A 25,295-nucleotide genomic window follows, 5' to 3' on the forward strand; every position below is an offset into this window, starting at 1 on the left:
ATGGCTCACCTTTTTGTAGTCGCGTACTGAAAGCACATGTGCACCCATAATGCAATGCATGTGTGACACCCACCCTCACATGCGTGCATGACTCCCCCACGTGCACCCCACCTCCTGTGTATGCACACATGACCCCCCCTGCACTCCCCTGTGCATGCATGCGCAAGTGACTCCCCATGCGCCCTGCCCCTTGCGCATGCACAACAGAGACCCCAAAACCAGCTGGCTGGCGGGAGGCAGGTGCACATGCATGGTGGAGCTGAGCTGGGATGACTCGCATGCCATAGGTTCACCAACACGGAGCTGTAGCCTTAGTGTGGAATAATATTCATGAATAAACCCAATAAATTTGTGTATTTGTGTAAATTTTTTAATTGGCTAAATTCACCAATTTTAAAGTACTTTCAATTTAAAGCTAGAAAAGAGGCAAGACTGAAGAATTACTTCCCCATTAAATATTCCCACTGAACACTTCGAGAACTTATTGTCTAATTAGAAGAAAAATGAAACAAATTAAAGAAACATATTCATAGAAAGGAACAGAGATAAAAAGAGGAGAGAAAGATTTCTGTACTTATAGAGAAGTAAATTAGGAGAGCCCACTAAGAAAAGATCCACGGTGACTATACTGTGTTTCCTAGTTTAGAGTATTTTATTAATGGGATATATATATTCTAACATTTTAAAAAAAGAAAGGTATATTATAATTCACTAGAATAAACCGATGAACTATAGGTCTGATGATGATAATTAGGTAAATGAAATGACCAAGGCAGCAGCAGAATCTCTGAACAGTAGAGATGGGAGATATATGATGGGAGATGATTATGTATTTATTTTACCAAATTTCTAACACCACTCATCACACTTGTGTAACTCTTGTTGCTCAGGCAGCTGTTTGATGGCAGCTTTTCAGAAACTTTCTGCAAACTGCTATTTATGAAAAGCAGAATTTCATTTTTATTTATTTTTCACATTTCTGAACTGCCCATCTCCCTCAAAGAGAGACTCTGGGCAGTGTACCACAAAATGTTAAAATATAAAGCAGTATATGTAAACCAGTGGTAGTCAACCTTTTTCTACCTACCGCCCACTAATGGATCTTTCTTGATGGAAAAATTTCCTTACAGCCCACCAGTTTTTGCGCAAGTGCGGAATATTTTTTAGAAAGGAGGGTGTTTTAAAAAAGAAGAAATGTACATACATTTATCTTTTTATTTCTACTTTATGCATGTTTATAATGTTTCTAACTTTATAAAGTTTAATTAGAAAACAATAAAGTAAATTGAAATTAGCTTTACTAGTGATTAATGAGATCTTTGAGGCTGATGCTGCGAGACTAAATATTTTATATCTGGTTCGATTTTCGTAAGGAACAAACGAAGGTCTCCTCTTTCGGTGATATTCAGATGGTTTCTCTGTTTGCTCATAATATGATTAACAGCACTAAAGCCTGATTCTACAAGATATGTGGTAGGGAAAGGTATCAATAAATTGAACATCATTTTCCACATATTTGGATATAACGCAGGCATTTTTTTATTTTGCCAGAGTTTTTGGTATCCACCACTGCCAAAATTACATTTACTCTCTTCGTCATATTTAAGTTCTAATAGTTCTTCTTGGCAAGTTATATCAACTTCAGCAACATTTGCTGTAAAAGGATTTATCATCCAGTCATGCACCTTTAAGTTCAAAATATCCTAAAATCGTTTTTCCATATCCAATTTGAGTTCGTTGAGGTGGCTACTGAACTTTTCAATATCCCCCGGAGTTACATCATTGTTTATAGAGGACAATTCAGGAAACTGATGAAATTCTCTCTTGAGAATATTATGACGGAGAAGATCAAGCTTTTCGATAAATAATGACATAATATTTTTGCAACTTATAAGAGTTATATTGGCTCCTTGAAGCTGCAAATTAATTTAATTAAATCTCTTGAAAATGTCTGCCAAATAAAAGGCATCAGTCTTTACGGTTTTTAACTGTTCATAGAGACCAGCCTCATTATCACTTTCAAAAAACTGTATGACACTATCAAATAATGCAACAAAACGAGACAAGCATGTACCCTTTGAGAGCCATCGAACTTCTGTGTGTAAAAGTAACCTAATAAACTGCTCGTTATTGTCCTGGCACAGCTGTCGAAACATTCTATCACACTTGGCATTAGATTTGATCTTATTTACAGCTTTAATTATTATACTTAATGATGAATGGAGACTTGTACTTAAATGTTTTCCTACAATATGTTGTCTGTGCACAACACAATGAATACACAAAACGTTTGGCACTTCTTCCTGCAGGTAAGCAACAAACCCACGGTAGCGGCCTACCATTGATGGTGCTCCATCAGTAACACATGCAACAATATTGTTCAAGGGTATATTATTTTTTGCAAAATATGATTTCACAGCATTAAATATTGATAATCCTTTTGTATCTATAATCAGATTGATAGTGAAGAGCATTTCTTCTTTCAATGTATTGTTTCCATCAAGGTACCATACATATGTCATCAGTAGAGCATTATTATCTGCAATGACAGACTCATCCAATTGTATGGAAAATGAAGAATTTTGGAGTATACCTATAAGTTTATTTTCAACATTAGCCGCCATTTCATCAATGCGTCTCTTTACTGTGTTATCGCTAAGGGGCAATGTTTTTAAAACTTCAGGTATATCCTGATGCATTACTGTTGAGATAAATTCTTTGATAGAGGGTATTATCAAAGTTTCTCCAATATTATGACTTTTACCACTTTTTGCAATTAAGCGTGATATACGATAAACTGCAGTTAATCCATCCTCATTTTTTGCATGTTGTTTTTGAAATGATGCAGCTATTGTTGAACGATTTTGAAATCTTTTATAGATTTCTTGAAAATATTCAATGGGCTTATCTTTATCTTGCGAATGCTTTGTAGCAAGATGTTCTCGCAATCGACTTGGCTTCATTGCTTCATTAGATAATGTCTTGTGGCACAGTAAACACTTTGGAAGCTGTTTATTTGTAACAGATTCAATGAAACCCATCTTCAGATACTCTGGTAAATAGCCACGAGCATATTTCTTTTTTTCAGACATGGGTTCTAAATTTGTTTCACAATTTAACAACTACTTTTACTCTTACGTTTTGATCCTCACTCCACACAGTGCTTTTCCTTTTTATATCCTTTTTTTTTTACCTTCCTTTGGACTATGTACAAAAGTAAGGCTGAGCTAGTTAGCCCACTTATTATTAGCCAACAACAATTCTCTCCTGCCTTTTCTTTCTCCTATTTTGCAACTGCTCTGCTCCGCTTCTGCCTGTCCCTGCTATCAGTTTCTACTCCTCCCCTTCGTCTTCCCACATGTTTGCTTGTTTGCATGCACGCGCGCGTTAGTTCATTGATGTGTGCGCTTGCGCCCGCCTGCCCACTCACACAAAAGGAGGTTTCAACCTCCGAAATCCCTAACGCACACATTCTCGCGCACATTAGTTCAAAAGGAGGTTTTAACCTCCGAAATCCCTAACACATGCATTCTCACGCACATTAGTTCAAAAGGAGGTTTTAACCTCCGAAATCCCTAATGCACGCATTCTCGCGCGCGTTAGTTCAAAAGGAGGTTTTAACCTCCGAAATCCCTAACACATGCATTCTCGCGCACATTAGTTCAAAAGGAGTTTTTAACCTCCGAAATCCCCACCGCTCACCTGGAATCCCAAAACACCCACTAGTGGGCGGTAGGGACCAGGTTGACGACCCATGATGTAAACATTAAAATTTTTAAAAAGAAACAAAAAATTAAAATCCATAAAAAAAGACGAAGGGAAGGCTCTCAGGGGACTATCCAGCCTCATGGCTGCATGCTCCCCTGGAGTTTCCATGCCAGGCTGCAGAGCCTTGTTTTAACTCCTTTTCAGAAAGCCAAGAGAATGAGGGTCTTTCAAAGAATATTTAGAGAAGGATATTCCACAGCGCACAATTAACAGCAGGAAAGCCCCCCTTTCTAGATCCCGCCAGCCAGAGTTCTTTAACTGATAGGATTTGCAACATACCTTCTCTAACTGACTGGGTGGGATGGGGTGATGTAATGCTGAATTCCTACAACCATCAGTTCCATATATGTACTTTTCTATACACTCATATATAATACACACCTTTTTCTATATAACCTAAGCAGGTTCTAGATCCCGTTGCAACCGATACGTTGCAACGGGGCCCGGCATCCTCCACATGCATGCACGCAGCACACACGCACATGTGCGCATGCGTCCTTTCCTCCGCGATGCTCCAACTGCTTGGCGAAGCGTCATGCAGACACCGTACGCTCAGTGCGCATGCGCGGAAGCGCCAAAGAGCTCAAATACAGGTAAGGAGCGTGGGCGGGCGGGTGAGCCCTCCAGAGCACCATACCGGAATGGTACCCGGTGCTCCCGGCAGGCACAGGTACACCCGTACCGGGGCGTACCATCTGCAACCCACCATTGAATCTAAGAATACAACTAATGGACTAATTGGTTTCTCCAATAAGGAAAAGACAGGTTGTTTTGCTGGGTGTCTCCCTTCTTACCAGGAGCACAAAGCAAGTGAGACCCAGAAATTACGGGGCTGTGGAGGTACTGTGGATCTTGACGAGGTATCAGAAGAGTGACCATGATAGGTCCCAGGAAACCTTTTGACATTCAGGACCTCATAACTTGCCCAAAGAGGTTTGCCGTGTGTGTTCTAAGCTAATATTTCATCACTATGGGGGGAAAATCCATTATTTCCAAATGACAGCAATAATAAACTCCACAAGGGGCTTCAAGGGAGTGCTTTTATTATAGAGTCCCTCAAGCTAAACCACAAGAACCAGATTGGGGCATGGTTTAAAAAGCAACATATTCTCTCTGTAGGAAAAACTGATCAGACACTCAAGCATCTCATAATTTTTTTGCCTTAAATTATTACACCACTGTAACCTCAGGAAATTACATACTAATTGCAGAATTAGGGTATATCTTTTACATACTAATTAGCAGCTGCAGCAGCATATAATATTTCTTTTGCTTGCATTTCATATATTGTGTCTCCCTTTATGAAAACACAGTATTTACTTGCTAATATTTTTTCTAGGTGCTTAGTGGCTAGACAATATGTATTTTCGGCTTTGACGGCAAAGCCCCAAGCCAAAAAAATACTGGAAGCCCCAAAGCCACAAAATACTGGAAGAAAATACACACATGGCTGGAAAATATGATAAGACAACAAATAGATCTGAAACTTGAAACATTTTTGTTGGGCATGCTTCCAAGAAATTATAATAAAGGTAACACATATTTGGTTCTACACATCTTAACAACAGCTAGGATCGTATATGCATAATGTTGGAAAAATCCAGAAACTCCTGCAGATGATATTATAATAAAATAAAATCTGAAATGTGCAGAGATGGATAGGTTATCCCTAAAAATTAAAGGAAAAGAAGATTCGGACTATTTCATAACATAGGAACTATTCTATAAATGGCTAAATGACAGGTGTTGAGGTTAGAGGAGTGGAATTAGGAGAAATATGGTTTATAGGAGAAAGAAAAACAAGTGAGTAAATATTTTTAATCATTATATAATCGATACTATAATGGAAGATAATATATGTTATAATACGATTGATGTTATCACATATTTTTTTATATATTGCCGTATATGTGTGTGTGTGTGTGTGTGTGTGTGTGTACCTAGAGAGCACACTCTCAACATAGAAAGGAAATGTATGCTTTAAAACAATAAAAAATATTTTTCAAAAGCTAATATATATTTTCTTATTTATTTGATATCATTTCTGAAAAACCCTTGGAAAAATCAGTCTTATAACTATAGGTTTATGGCTCATAGCTAAAAAAAGGTTTGTAAATCCATGAAGGATTCCAATTAATGTTAATTTGGTCACCAGTTTGAGGTCAGTTCATGGAAAACTAAAGAGAACGTACTCCTCATTGTACTGCTATTACTGGGACAGAATAGGACCTAAGCAGAATAGCATAAGCTATACCCTGTGTTTGTAAAAGGAAAGATACGCCGGTGTAGTGGTTATGGCACTGGGTTAGAAACTGGGGGACCATGAGTTCTAGTTCCACCCTAGGCACAAAGTCAGTTGTGTGATTTTGGGTCAGTCATAGTCTCTCTACCCTGGGAAGCAGGCAATGGCAAGCCACTCCCAAAAGCCTTGCCAAGACAATTCGATTAGTCCAGGCAGTCCTAATATGTCAACACGGAGTTGAAGGCACCCCACCCACCCACCCACTGCTCCCCCCCCCCAAAGTTAAATGAAGTCAATTTGAACAATCAACATGCATTGTTATTTCTGGCACACATCATCTCCATTCTGCACTAGGATCAATAAAAGCCACCTCAAATTGAGAAAAGGAAATCTTTCTTCCCTGCAAACCAAACTTTTAGGATGGGCTCAATTTATGCTAAACCAAGTATGAATCCAAAGGCTGTATGTAGTCCTGGCACATGGTTAATACAAAGGTTCATGTTGTGTGTGCAGAACCACATGTTATCCTTTTTACCATATAAAATGTATGTAAATGTAATTTAAGATAGAAATGTACATCAATATATACTACATGCATCTAGTTGCACACACAGTAATTTCTTTTATGAAGTTTTCCACTGACACTGATTCGCGACTTTTATAGATAGTTTCTTCCAGAAAGAAGCATCCCTCTACCCATCCCACCCCACTCTCTTTTCAAAATGCTTTCTCCTGGCACAGATATATTTCCCCCCCAAAAAACTAGAAGACTTCTCAGAGGGATGGGTGGTCTATTCTTTTTCAAAGTGGCATCACAAAAATAACATGAATATGCGCTTGCATTAAAAGCAGTGTATTACAATGGGGATCTTGGTTAATTGTATGATGCATTGTACCAACTATGTCCAGCATTCAAGAAATTGAAATCTGGATCATAATGCAGTCAAGCTTCTTTAAAGATGCAAATTGGAGTCAAACACCGAAAACAGTAGGGTTCTCTTGATCCTTTCACAAAAGGTGCAAAGGACTAATCAGACTCCATTGCTAGGCTGGCCACGTTGTTTACAATAAACAGGAAGAGAGTTAGGCTGTAATTTCCCCACTTAATACTTGGACAAAAGCAATGGCTGGCAGCCTTCACATATTTAGAGTTGCAGCTCATCAAAACATTTCCTTCAAAAAAATAATAATGAAAAAAAGTATTAGTGGATTCTAGGCGTGTTGAGGGACCCTATCTTTTGGCATTCTTATAAAAGAATAAATCCTGAGTCCCACTTCTGGAGTAACCTGTGAATCAGGCAGGGTTGGGTCAGTGGCAGATTTTGTACTTCTCCTAATACTGCGACACACTTCTCTGCGTTGAGAGAAATGTATGTTTTCATCTCCATTAAATTTGCATTTAATAAATTAAAAGTACACAAACCGGCAGAAAGGAAGAGAGTGGGATGATGTGTAAAAATATGAAAACTGGACGGCTGCAGTCTCAGCTGCTCAGCTTGAACAGACAACATGGCCAAATAGGAAAAATGGGTTTGGTCCCCACATCCCTGGCCTGTCAGGTGGTCTGGCAATCGGCTTGTATATGTGTTGGTTGAACTTGAAGAGGATGGCAGTGCCACATTTAACAGGGTCAATCAATTAGAATAGGGATGAGACCTTGGAGGTTTTCTAGTCCAACCCCCTGCTCAAGCAGGAGACCCTATGCCAGGGGTGACCAAACTTGGGAACTTTAAGACTTGTGGACTTCAACTCCCAGAATTCCCCAGCCAGCATGGGAGTTGAAGTCCACAAGTCTTAAAGTTCCCAAGTTTGGGCACCCCTGCCCTATACCATTTCAGACAGGTGGCTGTCCAGTCTTTTCTTAAAAACCTGCAGTGATAGAGCACCTGCAATTTCTGGAGGCAAGCTGTTCCACTGGTTAATTGTCCTCACTGTTAGGAAGTTTCTCCTTAATACCAGGTTGCTTCTCTCCTTGATTAGTTTCCATCCATTTTGAAAATAAGTTGACCTCCTATTCTTAGTGGTGGCCCCTCAAATACTGGAATACTGTTATTATGTCACCCCTAGTCCTTTTTATCCCCTCTAGACTAGCCATACCCACTTTCTGCAAGCGTTCTTCATATGCTTTTGTCTCCAGGCTTTTAATAACCTTGGTTGCTCTTCTTTGCACTTTTTCCAAAATCTCAATATCTTTTTTGTAATGTAGTGACCTGTAGGAAGTTATCACCCATCCCTCTCCCAGAAAAATGAAATATCCTAGGAAATATTGAAAAGGCAGAATATTTCTCTGGATGTGAAAAGGAAGAAACATGTTTTATTAAAGAGAGAATGGCAGAGAGAATAGCTCCCTGCAGCTTCCTGCCCATCCCCCTTTGTCAATGGGCCATTGCCCAAGCCAGTCCCTTTACATAATAAAGAGTTCTCCCCTTCAGCTCCAAGGTGATGAGATTAAGGCATGATCAGCCTTTACTCACTCACCACATGGCATCTGAGAACTCAACCAAACCTGGATTCAAAACAAAGCCTAGAGAGTTGCCCCTGCATGGCCCCATGGGAGTCTGACAACCAATTAGAAGACAAGCTCAAGATCAAAGGCCAGAGAGGGCATAAAACCAGGGGCTCAGCATCTCAGCTTTCCTTTTTCTCTTCTCTTCTCCACCAACATTGAAGCATGTGATCACCTTTTCTGTTCAGGACTCAAGCCATGTGGTCCTGTCCACCATTAAAACCATCTTTCCAAGCAGCCTCCATGTCCCCAGTGTCTTTTTCCCCACTTGGAGCTGAACCCAGAAGGACATTTCTTCCAACAGATCAAAACTGGATGCAGTATTCCAGGTGTGGCCTTACTAAGAATTTATAAAGTGGTATTACTAAGTCATGCGACCTTAATTACGGTGTAGGTTTGTGAATTCATGGAATTTTTTTTTTAAAAGCAAATAACATCCATGCTGTAATTAAATTAGAGATTAAATTTACTAATGCCCTGAATTCCAAATAGAATCTCTTTCTTGTATATCTTCATCTTATTCTAAAACTTGCATGACCTGCGACATAGAAAGCACTACAGCATTACATACAATAACTTTGTATGACTGTCTGCTCTGTTGTTTTGAAGTACTAAATCACTGCAATGCCTACGTATCTACCACAAGACTACATAACCAAGTAGACAGCAGTGGCTTTGTCTGCTATGACACAGTGAAATGATGGGTATGAATGAAGCCTTGCTTTTTCTTATTTTCAGAGAGCAAATGTATTACTATTGTTCAAAATTGAGGATTTTGATATAATGAATTACGTGTTTGCTTCCGCTGAAGTAAGTTACTTTGCTTTAAAAGGAAGGACAAGATCATGAAGTTGCAGAAACAGAAAATATTCCCTTCCTTCCATCAGGCTCTTTGTCTGTGCCCATGGCTCTGCCATTAGGCAATGTGGAGCAGCTGCTGCAAAAATTAAACAAATAACAAATATTTATGAGATTTACAGGCGGTCCCAATCTGTTATGACTTTGGCATTACGATTTTACTTCTGAGAGATGGAGGTAAGGAACTAAAATCAAAATGCTTCTTGGTTTTCTGCTTCAGGTACCAAAATAACTTGAACAGCATACAGTATCAAAACAATTTGAAAAGAAGAGACCATAATTTAAATCTCTAACTTAATTAGCTTTGCACAAAGTTCCACTAATGTATTATTTCAGATATGACAAAACTTAATGCTTCTTCTTCCTCCACTGCTTTGCTGTGTAAGCTACGTTACTAATATCATAGTTCTGGTATGTTGAAAAAAAAAGAGAGAAAATAATTGTTTGCGAGCTTTGTTGCTCGTATTTTTTTTAAACTGTAACTGCAAGTTTTCATTTTAAATTCTCAAACCATACCAGCCTCAAAATTACAAGGATAAAAAGTGGCTTACCTCTGCTGTCCTAATGCAAGGCATGTTATCTTGGGAATAAGCATGAATTTAAGAAAAGAATGATAAGATTTTAGGAGTGAAGATAATCAAAGGTGTATCTGTAGGTGTGCAAATCTTGATTGGCTAATTCCCTCACTCAGACCCAATATTCTCTCTCTCCATCTCTTAGCTTTCCGATCTTGTGCAAGATGCCTAGAGACATTTACTTTATGGGTATTCATTAACTCATTAAAAGAAACTTACATTTAAGGGCACAGTTTAATCTTTATTTTCTGCTAATATAACTTCAGTATGATCAACAATGTAAACCCATTTCCATCCCTCTGAAGCTTAAAGAACATAGAACATGTTGGTCTAGCAAGATGGCCAAATTTGAAAGCCAGCTACTGTCCATGAATCACATATTAGTGCTTGACAATTATTCAGCCTGGGGAAGACCATATCGCATCATATACCCCCAAATGATCAAAAGCATATGGGTATGGTCATCAACATACAGAGACTTGCATCAAGTCAAGCCATTGGTCTGTTAACATGGAGTTGACCCCATGGAAGCAGGAATCTGGGACCTTCTAATGAACAATTCTCAGTAGCTGCAGCCAACATGGCCAATTGTGACAAATGCTGAACATGTTGTTCAGCAAGTGATATGGACAAAGCTTTCCCATCTGTAATCTGAACTGACTCACAGCCATTCCTCAGGCTTTCCAAAAGGAAGAGACTAAACAGAAAAGATGTTTCTCCTGCTAAAGGTAACTAGCTCAGATATAATATGTGGCAAGTGGTTGTGTTTAAGCTTGTGTCATCATGAGTTTTCTATGCTTTTGTTTCAATGAAAAGTCTAACCTGGCTCTAACACATAATAACAGAAGAATGCATTTAAAGAGTTAGTTGTCCACAATAATGGCTTGTTAAATGTACTTAGGCATTTTATTCATGACATTCCAAGTAATCTTTTTGACTGAATCCTCATCAATGGATTTTCAATCACTCTAAGAAGGTCATATTGAAAAAAAATTGTAACACGAGTTCCTCCCTTAAAACAAAACACCCTAGAATTAAGTAGATTATTCTGGAATTAATAAAAAATAAAATTCTGACATTGGAAACTCCATAAATTGTCACATTTATTGTTAGCGTTGCCATTCAGAAGTGGCAGGATGTCTATAGCCGCACATAGATTAATAATGCAGTAGAAATACTAGTCTTTATGAAAACCTGTATACTCCAGCTGTCTTCTGGGATAAGAGATGTCCTGCAGAGATGGTACAGATCACCTTGTTTCTGCTTTAACAGATTGACGCTTGGATCTGTCAAATCTGACTGAAGACTTTTCCCCAGGCTACAGAATCTTTGAATAATGGTAAGATGCCTAGGAAAATAGTACTTTCTTTGCAGTGTTCTGTATCATTTGAAGAACTGAGATTCAACCATGGGCATACATATGATTAATCATGAACTATATTTTCCTTAGATGTTACAACAAAGAGAAAACAAATAAAACAGAAGTCTTGTAAAATTCATCATTCTCTCTCCTTGTTGAAATTCTCACAATAAGTTAAGAAAAATACCTGATAGATTGACAAAAAACAAGCATTTGGCTTTGTGATAAATCATCAGATAACACAAGAAAATGATTTTGATAAGCATAGCCAAATATTTGCAAGGTCCAATACAGCTTTAGCTACTGGTCCTGTAATCAATAAATACATATGCTCCAACAGGGCCAGCTCCTAGGCACTATATCAAAGGCCCCCAATCTTGGTCACTTGAAGATATGTGGACTTCATCTCCCAAAAGGATGGTGTATGGTCATCACCTTTTGGGAGGTGAAGTCCATACATCTTCAAGTGGCCAAGGTTGAGAAACACTGCCCTATATGACTGAGACTCTGGGAACAGGGACCCTGCTTAAAACATATTATAGGCTTTGACCAAAGGACTCACAAAAGACATTTCACAAAATGTGACATGTCTGTGTACTAAGATATGTGCCCCAATCCTTCATGAAATGATATAAACATTTTATGTCATTCCATCCGGAAATAGCCAATTTGATTTTAATTAAGACAATGTCAATAAAACAGCTTGCAGATAATTTGTGGACAAATCTGCCACATTCTGATAGCTCAGGGCAACTTGTATCTGAAGAAGCACCCAATATAACTCTATCTTTAATCATGATTTACTCCCATCTATCAACATGAGCTGTTTCAGATAGCACTTTTAGCAATAGTACGTAGACTTATATACTGCTTCATAGTATTTTTACAGCCCTCTCTAAGTGGTTTACAGAGTCAGCATATTGCCCCCAACAATCTGGGTCCTCATTTTACCCACCTCAGAAGGATGGAAGGCTGAATCAACCTTGAGCCAGTGAGATTTGAACTGCTGAACTGCAGCTAGCAATCAGCTGAAGTAGCCTGCAGTACTGCACTCTAACCACTGTACCACCTTGGCTCTATTCCAAATTCCAAAGAAAAGCTTAAATGGGCAAAATGGTACACAAGGATTGTGGAGTAGATCCTGGACCCGAGAAGACAATGTCTCTAGCATCATTTCTGGCTAACGGCTGCCATCTTAGAATGACCTGTTGGAGATCCTGCTTACCTAAATTTCATTCCACTTGAATCAAATTTGAATCCTATTGAAAGCCCCACATTAATATAATGGGAGAAATAAAGGCAGAAGTTTAGCACCCTCGTGTTTTCTTTTGCAGGTCCCCACAGGCTGAATTATTTGGCTTTAAGTGGAATTAATTAAATAGAGGGGAGAGAATTACCTTGCATGCTTTTAATAGTTTTTTATCTTGCATGAAATTAATAACTGCTGTTCACTGGCAAGAACCTGAATCATTTGACAGGTATACCTAACACCTTGAGGTCTGAAGTTGCACAAAAAGGTAGTTTGAAAACTCCTGATTATTCTGGGAGATAAGAACTAACTGCAAGGCTGCTGGCCAGAATGAACATTTCATATACCGTTGCTGCGCAATAAAGAAATAAACCCATTCACCTGCATGATATATAGGTGTCATGTTCAATCATGTTGGTACCTAATTGTATAATTCTTGTTTCTCTTTAAGAAAAGGGGGAGGAGAGGATGCATCTGAAATATGCCTGTGACATCAAGCCAAAAGAAATACCTGTAACTGATGTACATCAGATCAAACTATGGGTTCCTCTTAGCTTAGTATTATCCACTGCAGGAGCACAACGGGGTTTTTATTTTTTGGCTGAAGGCCACATTGGGAGTGGTATGCTTGGCACTAAAGGAATGGGGCTAGGACAAGCGTCCACAATCCCTGGGCCACATACTGCTTCTGATGCACGGCCTGTTGGGAACTGGTCTGCGCAAGCGGCAAGGAATAGTGTGATGCTTTATTTGTGCATGCGCGGGAGCTAAGTGGCATGGATGAAGCCATCCCTTCCCTCCTGCCGCCGCCGCCTGTTGGTGGAGCCAGAAAGGTTGGGGACAGCTGGGCTAAAACACAAAGTAGAATTAAATAAAGGACAATTAAAAGTTAGGTCCTGTACACATGACCAGTTGCTGGTGCTTTTGGAAAGTCTTTGAGGGTTATACCCAAAACTAAAAATGATCATAGGACCACAGGTTATGCAATGTAGTCCTCTAGGTTTCTGAAAGGGCATTTCCCTCCCTTTCTTGATGATCTACAGATTGGGAATTTTTCCATATAAACAACATGCTACATTCCTGTGACAATGGGTGGAAGGAATCTATTCTAAAGGAAGTGACAGCTATTATTTTACAGTTCTCTGTGACTGATTTATCTTCCAGCCATTTAACATCATCGGTTTGCAGAGTTCCACTCATCATAACCCTCATTTCAAAAGCGGTTGTGTTTATTAATTGTGGGAACCATTTGCTTATAGCTTACTGGAATAACCAGACTGAGGGCTATAATGTCACAGGGCCTATTTTTAACTTTCCAGATTCACACACACACACACACACACACACACACACACACACACACACAGCAATTCACTAAATTCCATAGTAAAGATGCTAAATTTTTTTTTGCAATGTGGCCTTATACAGGACCTGCTAAATATGATTTTACTTCTTTAAGGGACCCAATCAAAACAAAAGGAAGAAATAGTCCTAAAAAGCAAGCATTCTCATAAATGTGATCGTTTGATTCCTAAAGGCATGAACAGTGAAATCTCTGTTGTCTGTTTTGGAAGAAGAAAGCAAGTAGAAAGCATTGACAATGATCTATTTGACAATTGGCAAAGAAAAAGGTCTCTTTTCATTTAGTACGAAGACAAAGTCTAAAAATCCCCCATTGCCTTTTATCTGAGTATTCAAAATTACAATCATATTGGTATTATGGCTATTTTAATACATATATACACACATTTCCTAGAAAGTGTTCGTGTATTCCATTTATTATATATTAATATATACATACATATTATATACATACATACATGTATGTATGTATGTATGTATGTATGTATATAGTATGTATGATCACACTGAATGCACTGAAACAAGGAATGCCACTACTTTGGGTGGTAATTTGATTTTACATTGTTATTCATTCAATAATTGAGTCCACGTTGCAAGGAACACTTAGGGAGAAGAGGTTCTGGGAGAAGGATGTTACATACTTCACTTTTATACAGAAGGAGAGGAAAAGTATTATCTGGCTGCTTTGTGAAATTTGTACTCAACTGCTGTGGTACTTTCATCCTTTGTTTGCAGAAGAGATTGGCAGAAGAAACACACCTAGTTTAGGCATCCCAACTTGGCTTCAGTGCATGATTTTATTACATCATATTATACTTCACGGTGACATACTGTGTTTCCCTGAAAATGAGACAGCTTTTCTTTTGACTCCTGAAATAAGCACTTGGCCTTATTTTTGGGGAGGTCTTATTATTTTTGAGGTGCAGGAGGCACCTCATGGCTGCTACTGTGTTGCAATATTTTCAGGGGAGGGCTTATTTTAGCGCATGCGCTTAATAGTCCGATTGGGCTTATTATCCGGGGAGGTCTTATTGTTGGGGAAACAGGGTATTAATTTCATCAAACTCAACAGACAACATGTTGGTTACCTTTCTATTTAGAGCAACGCCATCTTCACAATCTAGCACTGCACAATCAACCTTGAGAGTTGGGATCTTCTTTATCTTTCTGCCGTCATCTGCAGGCACATAGAGAACAGCTCTCCGGGGTATGTAGTTGCAAGACGGTGTCCCATGATAATGAACCCTGGGACAAGCTACAGGTAGGAAAGAAGTAGTCCTGTAAAAGACAGTTTTCCAGTTAATGATTTTTATGGACTATATCACTGCTCACCCCACAGAATCCCAAAGTAGTTCATAATAATATTAAAGACCAACAATTATTTACAATAAAAAAGAGAGCTTTGGAAAGCAAACATTGGCACAGCGGGAAGGTCTTTAACAGCAGCAGAAGAAAAAAAGTGGGGTTAAAATTGCACTGGGGTTCAAGGCTAGTTGGCTGCCAGTATTAAGCAACTTTTTTTCTTCTTAAATGGCTAGAGTGCTTGCTTTAATTAGTAATAAAGCTTAAATCTCATTATTCAAATTCCACTTTTCAAAAAACATTTCATAAGACTGGCACGATCTTACAAGAATGAAACCCAAGGCTTGGTCAGTTGAGCATTCTATTCCTGGTGGACACAGTCAACCAGGTATCTCTGAAATTCCCACCAGAGAACTCCTTCTTGGCCATGCCTTCAAAAGCATCCTTTTCTCAGTCCCAGACATAGTACCTACATGCCTTTTACTCTGGGAAATTGCCTATCTTCCTTCTAAAGCTACAAAACAGATGTCCCTCCTGTTGAGTAATTTCAAGTTACTTCATACTTTATCCTTTTTCAATCTACACACACACACACACACACACACACAATATATATATATATATATAATATTATGGCCAAGAAAACTACATGGACACATTAATAAAAGTATCAGGAGTTGAGCTTAATTAAAAGGAAAAAGGATATTATTTTTAAAAATATGTTTTTGTTTACTGAATTGGATTCTTTTGAGGGCTATGAATTTTATTATAGAAGAAGTGAGCCATGGGATTGCTTAAATGACTCCCTAAAGATCCCATTTCTGCAATGAATGCTGCCCCCCCCCCTCCCACTCTTCAGGATAAATAGTCTATATTTTGGTCACACAAGTGGGAGAACAGTTGAAGTGGGACAGGATTAAAGCTGTGAAAATCCTTTAAATGAAAGATGGCTAAGGTTCACATCTGTTCAATCAATTAAAACTCATGCTTTTTCTGGGTTTCTACAGCCTCTTCATGTGCTACTTCTGGCTGTTTACATGTGCATGTCCTTGAACAAAAGCCCCTGTCTTCAGATCATTAAAACAACCAGGTCTTTTCCATACATATATATGTATGTATCTCTAATCACAATCTCATATAGCTTTTAATTTTTTTCTGCCATCTTGAAGTTCTCACACTTTTAGATATAATGCAAAAGAACCATAACTGCATCAAATTTCCAAGCCATAGGGAATAGTTTCTTCTTATTTGCATTCCCCACTATCCATCCCTGTTGTCTCAGAGGTCCTCAGGAAGTCTTATTCTTGAATTCCAAACCACTATCTGAGCTGCTTCCTGTCATTCAATTATGTGATAAGAGTTGCATCTATGAGGACGATATTAATGTCAACAAGGACAGCATTCTAATATACCAAATATTCTCCAGAATCACATCTACAACCTGTATCAATTGTCAAAATTAAGCACATTTGCTGATTTTGAATAATGTGTATGGCATTAGTGCCAATCCTCCCGCTTGCTTGACAGATTTTACAGGGAATGATGGTATGATTTTGAAATGACAAAATCCCATTAAATATCCTCTCTCATGAAAAGAATAACATTCTCCATAAACAACTGGGGCTTGAACAAATACAACTGGCTCTACAAATGAATGAATAAAATAAAAATCCAAATGTACTTTTCCTTGTTCATTGATACAGCTGCAAAACATGTGGATTGTTCTTGCAATCCCAGTTATTGGTGTAACATTTTACATCCTTCGGTTGTTTTTCACAGCATTAGCAATAATGAATGGTTAAAATAGCCCAGATCATATATGTCTAATTGCATATACATTTGTCCCCATGCACATTTCAATTTAGTTCTGGGGATAATGTTTGTTAATTGTACTTCTTTTGTACTCTGGTGGAGGGGGAGAAAAAGCTTCTTACTCATAAAGGGGCTAAGTGTTCTCTTCTTTCTCTTTGTTCACACAAGGAGCTAAAGTCACTTCAAGAGGCACTTAATCCCATCATCCATGGTTACAATTGCCTTATAGCTTTAGTCAAAAAGAACCTGAAGTAAATGCAGCTATATTGTGTAATTAAAAGAAATTCAGGTGGTTATTTGCCTGGGGCATATTCTTGGTACTAATACATAAAATGGCACTCCAGGGATCCTAAATACTGTAGTGTTTTAAACCTGATCAGCTACAGTATCATATAGATCAAGAGGAGGAAAATGCAAAGAGAGAGAGAGAGAGAGAGAGAAAGGGAGAGAAGAAGAAGAAAAGAGGGGCATCTGAAGAGCCCCCTCTCCTAGTGTGTATTATAAAACAAAAGAATAGAAGAGGGTGTTCTACTATTTGAAGTGACAAGAACTTACAAACATCTATATGAAAGGGAAATAAAAATATCAAGAACAGCAGAGAAGCTGATGTTTTAAACAAGAGTTCAGTCACTTCCAATAATCAAAAACTAACATCAAAGTGGATCATCCTTTTTATTTAGAATATGATGTTTGTTTGTTTTTTTTGGAATAAAGGAACTATTATCATACAAAAAGTGCAGAAAAGAATCTCTTTTTGTCTAAAGAATTCTAAATTTACTCCTAATCCTGAAAGAGATTTTCTTAAATACTGTTCCATTACTTTTAACAGCTAATTTCAAGGCCATAAATGGCTGGAGTTCAAATTAACGAATCACAAATTCACACTTTGAGAAGTTGATTCAAGTAAGTGCCGCAAAAGTAAATTAAGCTGAAAGACAATCATGCCAGTCTAGACATCCAACACAATCTGTACATTGATTTTTTAAATTAAATATTTACCATGATATTTAAGAAAAATTACAAATTGCTGAATGTGCAATATTTGAATTGCTTGATAGATCCACAAATGGTTCTAAGAGCTTTAAAACTTTTAAAGAAATAGAACTTTGGAAACAATTTTTTTTATCCTTCATATAAGCACCATTTTTTAAAATCACATTTAACTTTGTATAAAGATTCACACTAAAAAAGGTGGTGGAGAAACCTAGTTTGAGCCTACTGTAAGTCAAATCAGCACTAAGGACAGTGTCTCTATTTCAAGCTGTCTCAATTCAAATTACAAGGCTCTTGGGAAAATACTCAGTGTGAACAGCTCACACTAGAAGAGTGAAAAGAACCAACAATACTATTTAAATAATCAAATGAATGACATCAGGTCTTGGCTCTCAAAGGAAGAGACTAGAGTACTAGCTGAGTAACTACCTGCTAGAAAAGCCAAAAGAAGGAGGAGGGGGAGAGAGGGATGACCTACAATCCATTGCTAAGATGGATTGTATCATACCTGAGAATAGCATTTGAACTGTCTGCATTAGACATTCATAGATACCACGTTTTTTAATAGGCATATAACAAAGCAGGAGAATGCCTACACTGAAAAGTAATTGTATTAATTCATCAAAGACATCATCTAATCTTATTAATATTTTGTGGCATTATTGCAACTATTGCATTTTAATTCATATTAAATTTTCTGATTTAAAAAGGACATCTAATTACACATACATTTGTTCAGAGTGTTCTTACAAGTATTTCTTCTCTTAATGCCATAGTAAAATCAATTCAAAATAAATGCCAGAGAGGAAAAAGAGAATATTTCCCAAGTCATATATGAACACAAAAATCAAAATGTAATCGATACATTTCTAAAAGAATATGACTCAGTAATGAACTATTGTTACAGATGAATAGGCTCATTCTATCAAACGAGCATTAACACTCCTGACTTTTCATTAATTCATTAAATAGATTATCACTATAATTCTTACTTTGATTGCAAATATTAAGAATTTGTCCATATTTAGTAAATGCAAGCTATGTTTGCTTAAAATAAAAATAGAATGTAATTATGTAACCATGGTTATCTTAAAACAAGCATTTTAATAAATATATGGAATATCATAGAGAGGCAGTTGAATTAATTGTATTCCAAATATGTATAAATTTCTGTCTGGTGTTAATGAAAGACAACTTAAGGTAGATTTCTATGTTTTTTTACTTCATTTTTACTTCATCCTTGTCATTTTAAAAATATTTTATCCATTAATTAACTGATTCCTTATAAAATGAGATATATTTTTTAATCTGTTGAATTCCTCTTCAGAAAGGGATGAAAACGCTGCTCCTATTTTCTAAGACTGAAGCAATAGTGGTTCTTTATTTAGATCCAGTGAAGACTTATTAAATATTATTTTAGTGCTGTTGTTTATAATTGCTTTAAATGGACTTTAAATGGACTTTTAAATTGTGTTCTTTTAACTCTGAATTAAGAGGCACTTTTAGTACTACTGTGCTTTCAAATAATTTTCTGCTGGTTTATCACCATTTTTGGTTTATTTTCTATGATTTTATTCCATTTTTAGAGTAAGTGCTGTTGCAGCATAATTGAGCCATGATTCTTATCCTTACTTTTCTCAATAAAGACTCCGAAGGCAGACAATTGCTTTTTCAAAACAACCCAAAACTGGAATTTGCTCAAGATAAGATCAGCTAAATAACTAAATTATGCCCAGCATGAGAAAAATATTTTATGTTTAATATTAATTTAAGGTTGATGTACAAATGAAATTCTAAGTGAAAAACATTTGCAAACACTGAATAACAAAGCATCAAGTGTAAATAATCAGGGAAAATAGGTTCTGTGTGGATTAGATCCAAGCTACCTCATATTTAGAGTATAAATCCATCAAAACAAACTGATCTGATGCAATTGGTTTGATTTCAGTTTAATTTATGCTCATGTGTGAAGCTAGCCGCTCTGGTTTATAAAGCATGGTTTGTCTTAATAAGTTAAATAAACCAAATGGGCTCCCTTAATAAACCATAGTTAAAAACTCACATTTTAATGTGATATATTAATTTATGTTCTAAGTTTCACTAAGCCTGGTTCCAAATTGAACTAAAGTCAGTCCATGTCGTCTTGCTCACCATGGGAATCGGAAGAAATCAGATCAAGACAGCAAAAGTTTTATATCGAAGGACTAAATATTAAAATACAAGAACATGGAATCATGGTTTTATATTTATCTATATCTGGGGAATTGGGTGGGACAATGATAAAATTGATAACCGTTGATAAAATTTCATTTCATTTGATATATTTAATTTCTTTATCTCACTAAATTCTTATTCCATTTCTCTACTTTGCACTATGCTGCTTACTCTGAAGGATGAAGTATATAGTATATGAAGCATAATGAAGACTCAAAATTTCAGTTTTTTAACAAATATATTAGGAGAAAGACAACATACAATAACAATGCAACTTTTTGCAGGCTGAAACGATCCAATCTCAACAGTTAAGTAGCTGAGCTTGTCAGCTGGAAAGCTGACAGCCCAATTTTGAGACATGAGTACTGCATGACAGGATGAGTTTCCGTTCTTTCCCCAGCTCCTGCCAACCTAAGAGTTTGAAAGCATGCAAATGCAAGTAGATAAATAGGTACCACTTTGGTAGGAAGGTAACAGTGTTCATTGCACCTCACCGTATAGTATGTTGGCCACATGACTATGGAAATGTCTTTAGACAATGCTGGTTCCCTCGGCTAAGAAACTGTCAGCTCTGCCATCTTCAGCCTCTTTGCAGGATGCTTTGCTGGCATCCTAGCATAAATGGAGAGGGGGAGAAGAAGGAATTTGGAGAAGAGTGAGTAGGAGGAAAGAAGAAGGATGTAAGGGGGTGGGGTGGGAAAGTCACTGACAGGAACCAGAGGTGTCAAACTGCAGTTATCCAGCCATCCAAGGATGTTTAGCCTGGGAAAGAATGTGAAACCTCTTTGAGCCATGCGCGACATCAAAGTGGTTCCCAAAACTGACTTCCGGTTCCGGCGGCCGGCGGCAACGGGCAACTTGTTGCTCGCTCCGGCTCCCCGGTGGGCTTCCCCACTCCTTGGGGGGCACAGGACGCCCCGTAGAGGTGTCCTGCCAGAGGGGCGGCATCGCGGGGGATCCCTGCATCAGCGGCAGCCAGCGGGAGGTCCCCCGCTTCGCCCAAGGCACTGGGGAGCAGATCGGAGTGTGGGCGTCTTCGCTAAGAGGCTGTTCGGAAAAGAAAAGAAAACTGAAGGATGCGGCGGCGGAGCGGTGAGGCGTAGACTCCCTTCATTCCTATTACCAATTTAGAAAATCGTCAGTTGTGCAAACTTTTTTTTTCGGTTTGACTTAAAGAGGTGCGGCTGGAGGGGAGGGGGATTTCCCCCCCCTCGGACAAGCGGCTGGAAACAAGCTCTCAGCCCCAAGGGAAGGAGGAGGGGGAGAGCCAAACCAAAGATGCCACATCCTAACTAAGTGGATTTTTGGACTTAAACCTACAAAATAATGAGATCTGGAAGCTTTGGGATTTTTGAACTTTGAAAACTTTATTTGTTGCCTTGAAACCCGAAGCTGGCAGGGCAAGATGGCACACTTCCGTTGTCTTTATGAAATGTGAAACTTGACTCCACCTTCCAAACTTCAGGCTTCCGGTCTTTGTCTCCGTGCTACTTGGATAACTCTCTTGTTGATTGTTTGCCTTTGAACTCCTTGGAGTGAAAAACTTTTGCTCATCTACCAGGGTGATTAGAAAATTCCCCTCTGCCTGGACTCTCTGTCTCCTGGACTCTCTTGGCTGTTCTACTCTTCTGACTGATCCTTCCTTATACTGATTGGACTCTTCATTTTATAAACAATGGCATCTAAAAGACCACCTCCTGGAAAGTCAGGATTTGCTGCCTCTGCCCCAATATCTGCAGCCTCCAGCCCTAGCACACAATCAACGTTAACAGCCTTCAAGCAACCTAAATCTACGGACTTGGAGCTTCATCAAATGTTGCAACAACGTCTACAGGGACAAGAGGAAATAAAGAGACAACTGAAGGAGATGAAAGAAGAAATTAAAGAGAACCAGGATAAAATTAATAAGAACTCACAGAGACTGGATCTTTTGGAGGATGGGGCGGCTGAGATGGGGGGGGATAGAGGGTGTGCAGAAGAGAAACAAAGAACTTGACACCCAACAAATGAAAATAGAGTTTGAGAGAATGTCTTTTTATCTTAGATTCCAAAACGTGATGGAGACAGATGATGAAAACAGAAGGGACATCATGACAAACATTTTGGCTGAGTATATTCAGAAGGAGAAACAACAGATGGGGTGGGAAATAGACCTGGCTTACAGAGTAAACTCAGCTTATGCTAGAACACACAATGTCCCCAGGGAGGTACACATTAAATTTCTAAGGAAAACTACAAGAGATGAAATCCTGAATGCACAAAGGGGGCAAGCCTTGACATATAAAGATAAGGAGATAACCATTCTGAAACAGATCCCCAAGAAAGTGAGGGGAAAAAGAAAACAATATTCGCAATTGGCAAATAAATTATACCAGAAGGGGGTGTGGTTTAGATGGTTGATGCCTGAAGGTATGTTAATATTCTGGGAGGAGACAAGAGTTAGGATTAATACACCCATAGAGGCGCAGGCCTTTATGGAGAAAAATAAACTCCTCCTAGAAAAAACAGATGATCCTTCAACAGACATACAAGACACGGGAGGGGCCGGAGCTCTGCCAGCGGGGGGAGATGGGACGACAACAAGAAAGCTCAGATCACACAAATGAGTAAGAAAAGTCATCTGATATAAACTGATTGAAACTACCAATTGAATTTACCACACTGACTACATGTTATTACTTAATATTGAATTTTATGCAAATGTATATTATGAGTTTGGAGGGGGTGTGCATCTACCGTATTTCGCAGTTGCCAAAATTTGTAACCTTTCCCGTACCTTTTCCCTTTGTAAAAATTAAAAAAACCAATAAAATTTTGTTTTAAAAAAAAGTGGTTCCCAAAACACTACACCTGTATGCCATTGGACACTGTTGATTTGGTCAAGGGGGAGGGCCAGAGAATGAGGAAATCTGTAACTTCTGCACAGGAATATTCAGATCTAGCCTTGCTTTTGCTGCACCACTAATCCTTACTAAAAGAACCTAGCACTTCAACCAAATGGAGTCGAGAGTCTTTCTTTCCTAGGGACCTAACTGGGGCAGGTAAATGGAGATAAATGGAGATGAATACCACCACCTAGAGTTGGACAGGGGAAACCTTTACCTTTGCATCTATTCAATCACAGGTTCCATGACACTTGCTAGGAATGCTTTATCTTGGATTTCTATGGCAACCCCCTCCCCCTTCTTTCTCATGACTGAAATGATACTTCCAATTTCTTATCTCCTTTAGGATTTCTATCCTAAAATAATAACAAAATAAAAAGAATCAAACTCTAAAATATTTGCACTATAATTAACAGCTGAAGAAGAGTTTAGAGTTCTTAATGCTGTGCAGCATTAAGAACTCTAAATTCCAGTTGGAGTAGTAGTGAGGCACTGAGAACCTAAATCACTGTCACCATCATCATCATCATCATCATCATCATCCATTTTCAATCCTTCAGAAGAACCCTGTAAGTAGAAAAGCTGGGACAAGTAACAGGAGCTTACTCTGTTACGTTGCGCTAGGGATTCGAACCGCTGAACTGCCGAACTTTCTGATCAACCACCTCATCCCTAGACATCCCTAGCAATGATAAACCTGTAACAGAGCCTAACAGCCTTTTTAAAAAGTATTTTCCAGCTATCGTATTCTGCCCCATACATCCCTGCGACCAATCCGCTCGCACAGAGAGGGTCTCCTCCAGGTGCCGTCCACCAGGCAGTGCCGTGGGGCGGCGCCTAGGAGTAGAGCCTTCTCTGTGGCGGGCCCAGCCCTGTGGAATGACCTCCCCCCGGATATTAGGAATACCTCTGACCTCCGCTCCTTTCGTGTAAAGCTCAAGACCCACCTATTTCAAGTTGCTGGCCTGGCTCAACTTTGATCCAATTATATCGCTCCTGACGGGTTTTTTATCTGGGATATTTTAATTGCATCCAATTTACTTAGGGGTTTTTAAACATTGTGTTTTTACTTGTTTTTATCTACCAGTTCACCTCCTCCTAGTATATGTCTTGTATATGTCTTGGTATATGTTTTTGTTATATGTATGTTTGTCTATATATTTATTTCCTATGTTTTGTTGTACGCCGCCCCGAGTCCTTCGGGAGAGGGGGCGGCTAAGAAATAAATTATTATTATTATTATTATTATTATTATTATTATTATTATTATTATTATTATTATTATTATTATTATTATTATTATTATTATTATTATTATTATAAGATCTTGTAGTTATGCTCTCTGCTAACATTAACCTTAAACATAATTTTGGTCAGTATAAGAGATAATCATAAAGACAAACACCTCCTGGTTTAAAAAAATGCTTAATTAGCAAATTAAAAATTCTCCCTGTGCTTTTAATCCAGAGTAGATGAACAAATACTGTTTCTGTGCACAATTATTTTTTTAAAAAATAAAACTAAACAGTTAAAAAGGCCAACCTGCTCCCAGAAGCCATTTTGCGTATCAGCTTACAAAGTACACACGTGTGCACACAGTAGGAGTTTCTTATCTATCTTTCACAGGTGTCATTAACTTATATGGCTGTGATTGCCGCCAGCCACATCCATTTGGGCAGCAGAGCAATACAATAAAACCATTTGAAACGTGAAACTTAAGAACCCAAAGGTGTGCTGTTCTCAGCAGGTCTCGGTTTCATGGATTCCTCTATCTTCCCCTTTGAAAAACTTTAATCTAGGGGGAGAATTTCAACATCAGCATCTTCCAGCACCGTAGGTGCTTTATTTATTTGTTTATTTATTTATTGGTTTGTTTGTTTATTATTTCAGCTTTTTGACAGGCAGATCTGCAAAATCAACCTCCTCTTCTGCACAATGTTTCCCAGAGGCTGGGAGGCAAGAAGACAGAGATGAGCATATTACATTGAAGCCGCAACTATCTGGCCCATGGAAATTGTGAAACGGTCCCCTCTTCTCTCTCTCCAGGGCAGAGGCATTTCAGGCAGTCGCTGTCACTCCCTGCGTGGGCAAAGGGTGGCCATGGCTATCAGATGAATGAGAAAAGGGGCACAAAGAACAGAAGGCGACGGGCAGCTTTTCAACTCCAAT

General features: G+C 38.4%; 1 protein-coding gene across 1 annotated transcript in view; it reads right to left on the reverse strand.

Moving 5' to 3' along the window:
* The window catches only part of CLYBL (citramalyl-CoA lyase), a 215,243-nt gene that overhangs the window by 70,682 nt on the left and 119,266 nt on the right, over positions 1-25,295 (reverse strand). The window contains exon 2 of the mRNA XM_081949455.1: positions 15,009-15,198. Coding sequence (XP_081805581.1) covers positions 15,009-15,198 — 190 coding nt within the window. The remainder of the gene's footprint in view (positions 1-15,008; positions 15,199-25,295) is intronic.

Source organism: Natrix helvetica (genome assembly GCF_964273705.1).
Source record: "Natrix helvetica genome assembly, chromosome: 3".
Lineage (NCBI taxonomy): Eukaryota > Metazoa > Chordata > Lepidosauria > Squamata > Natricidae > Natrix > Natrix helvetica.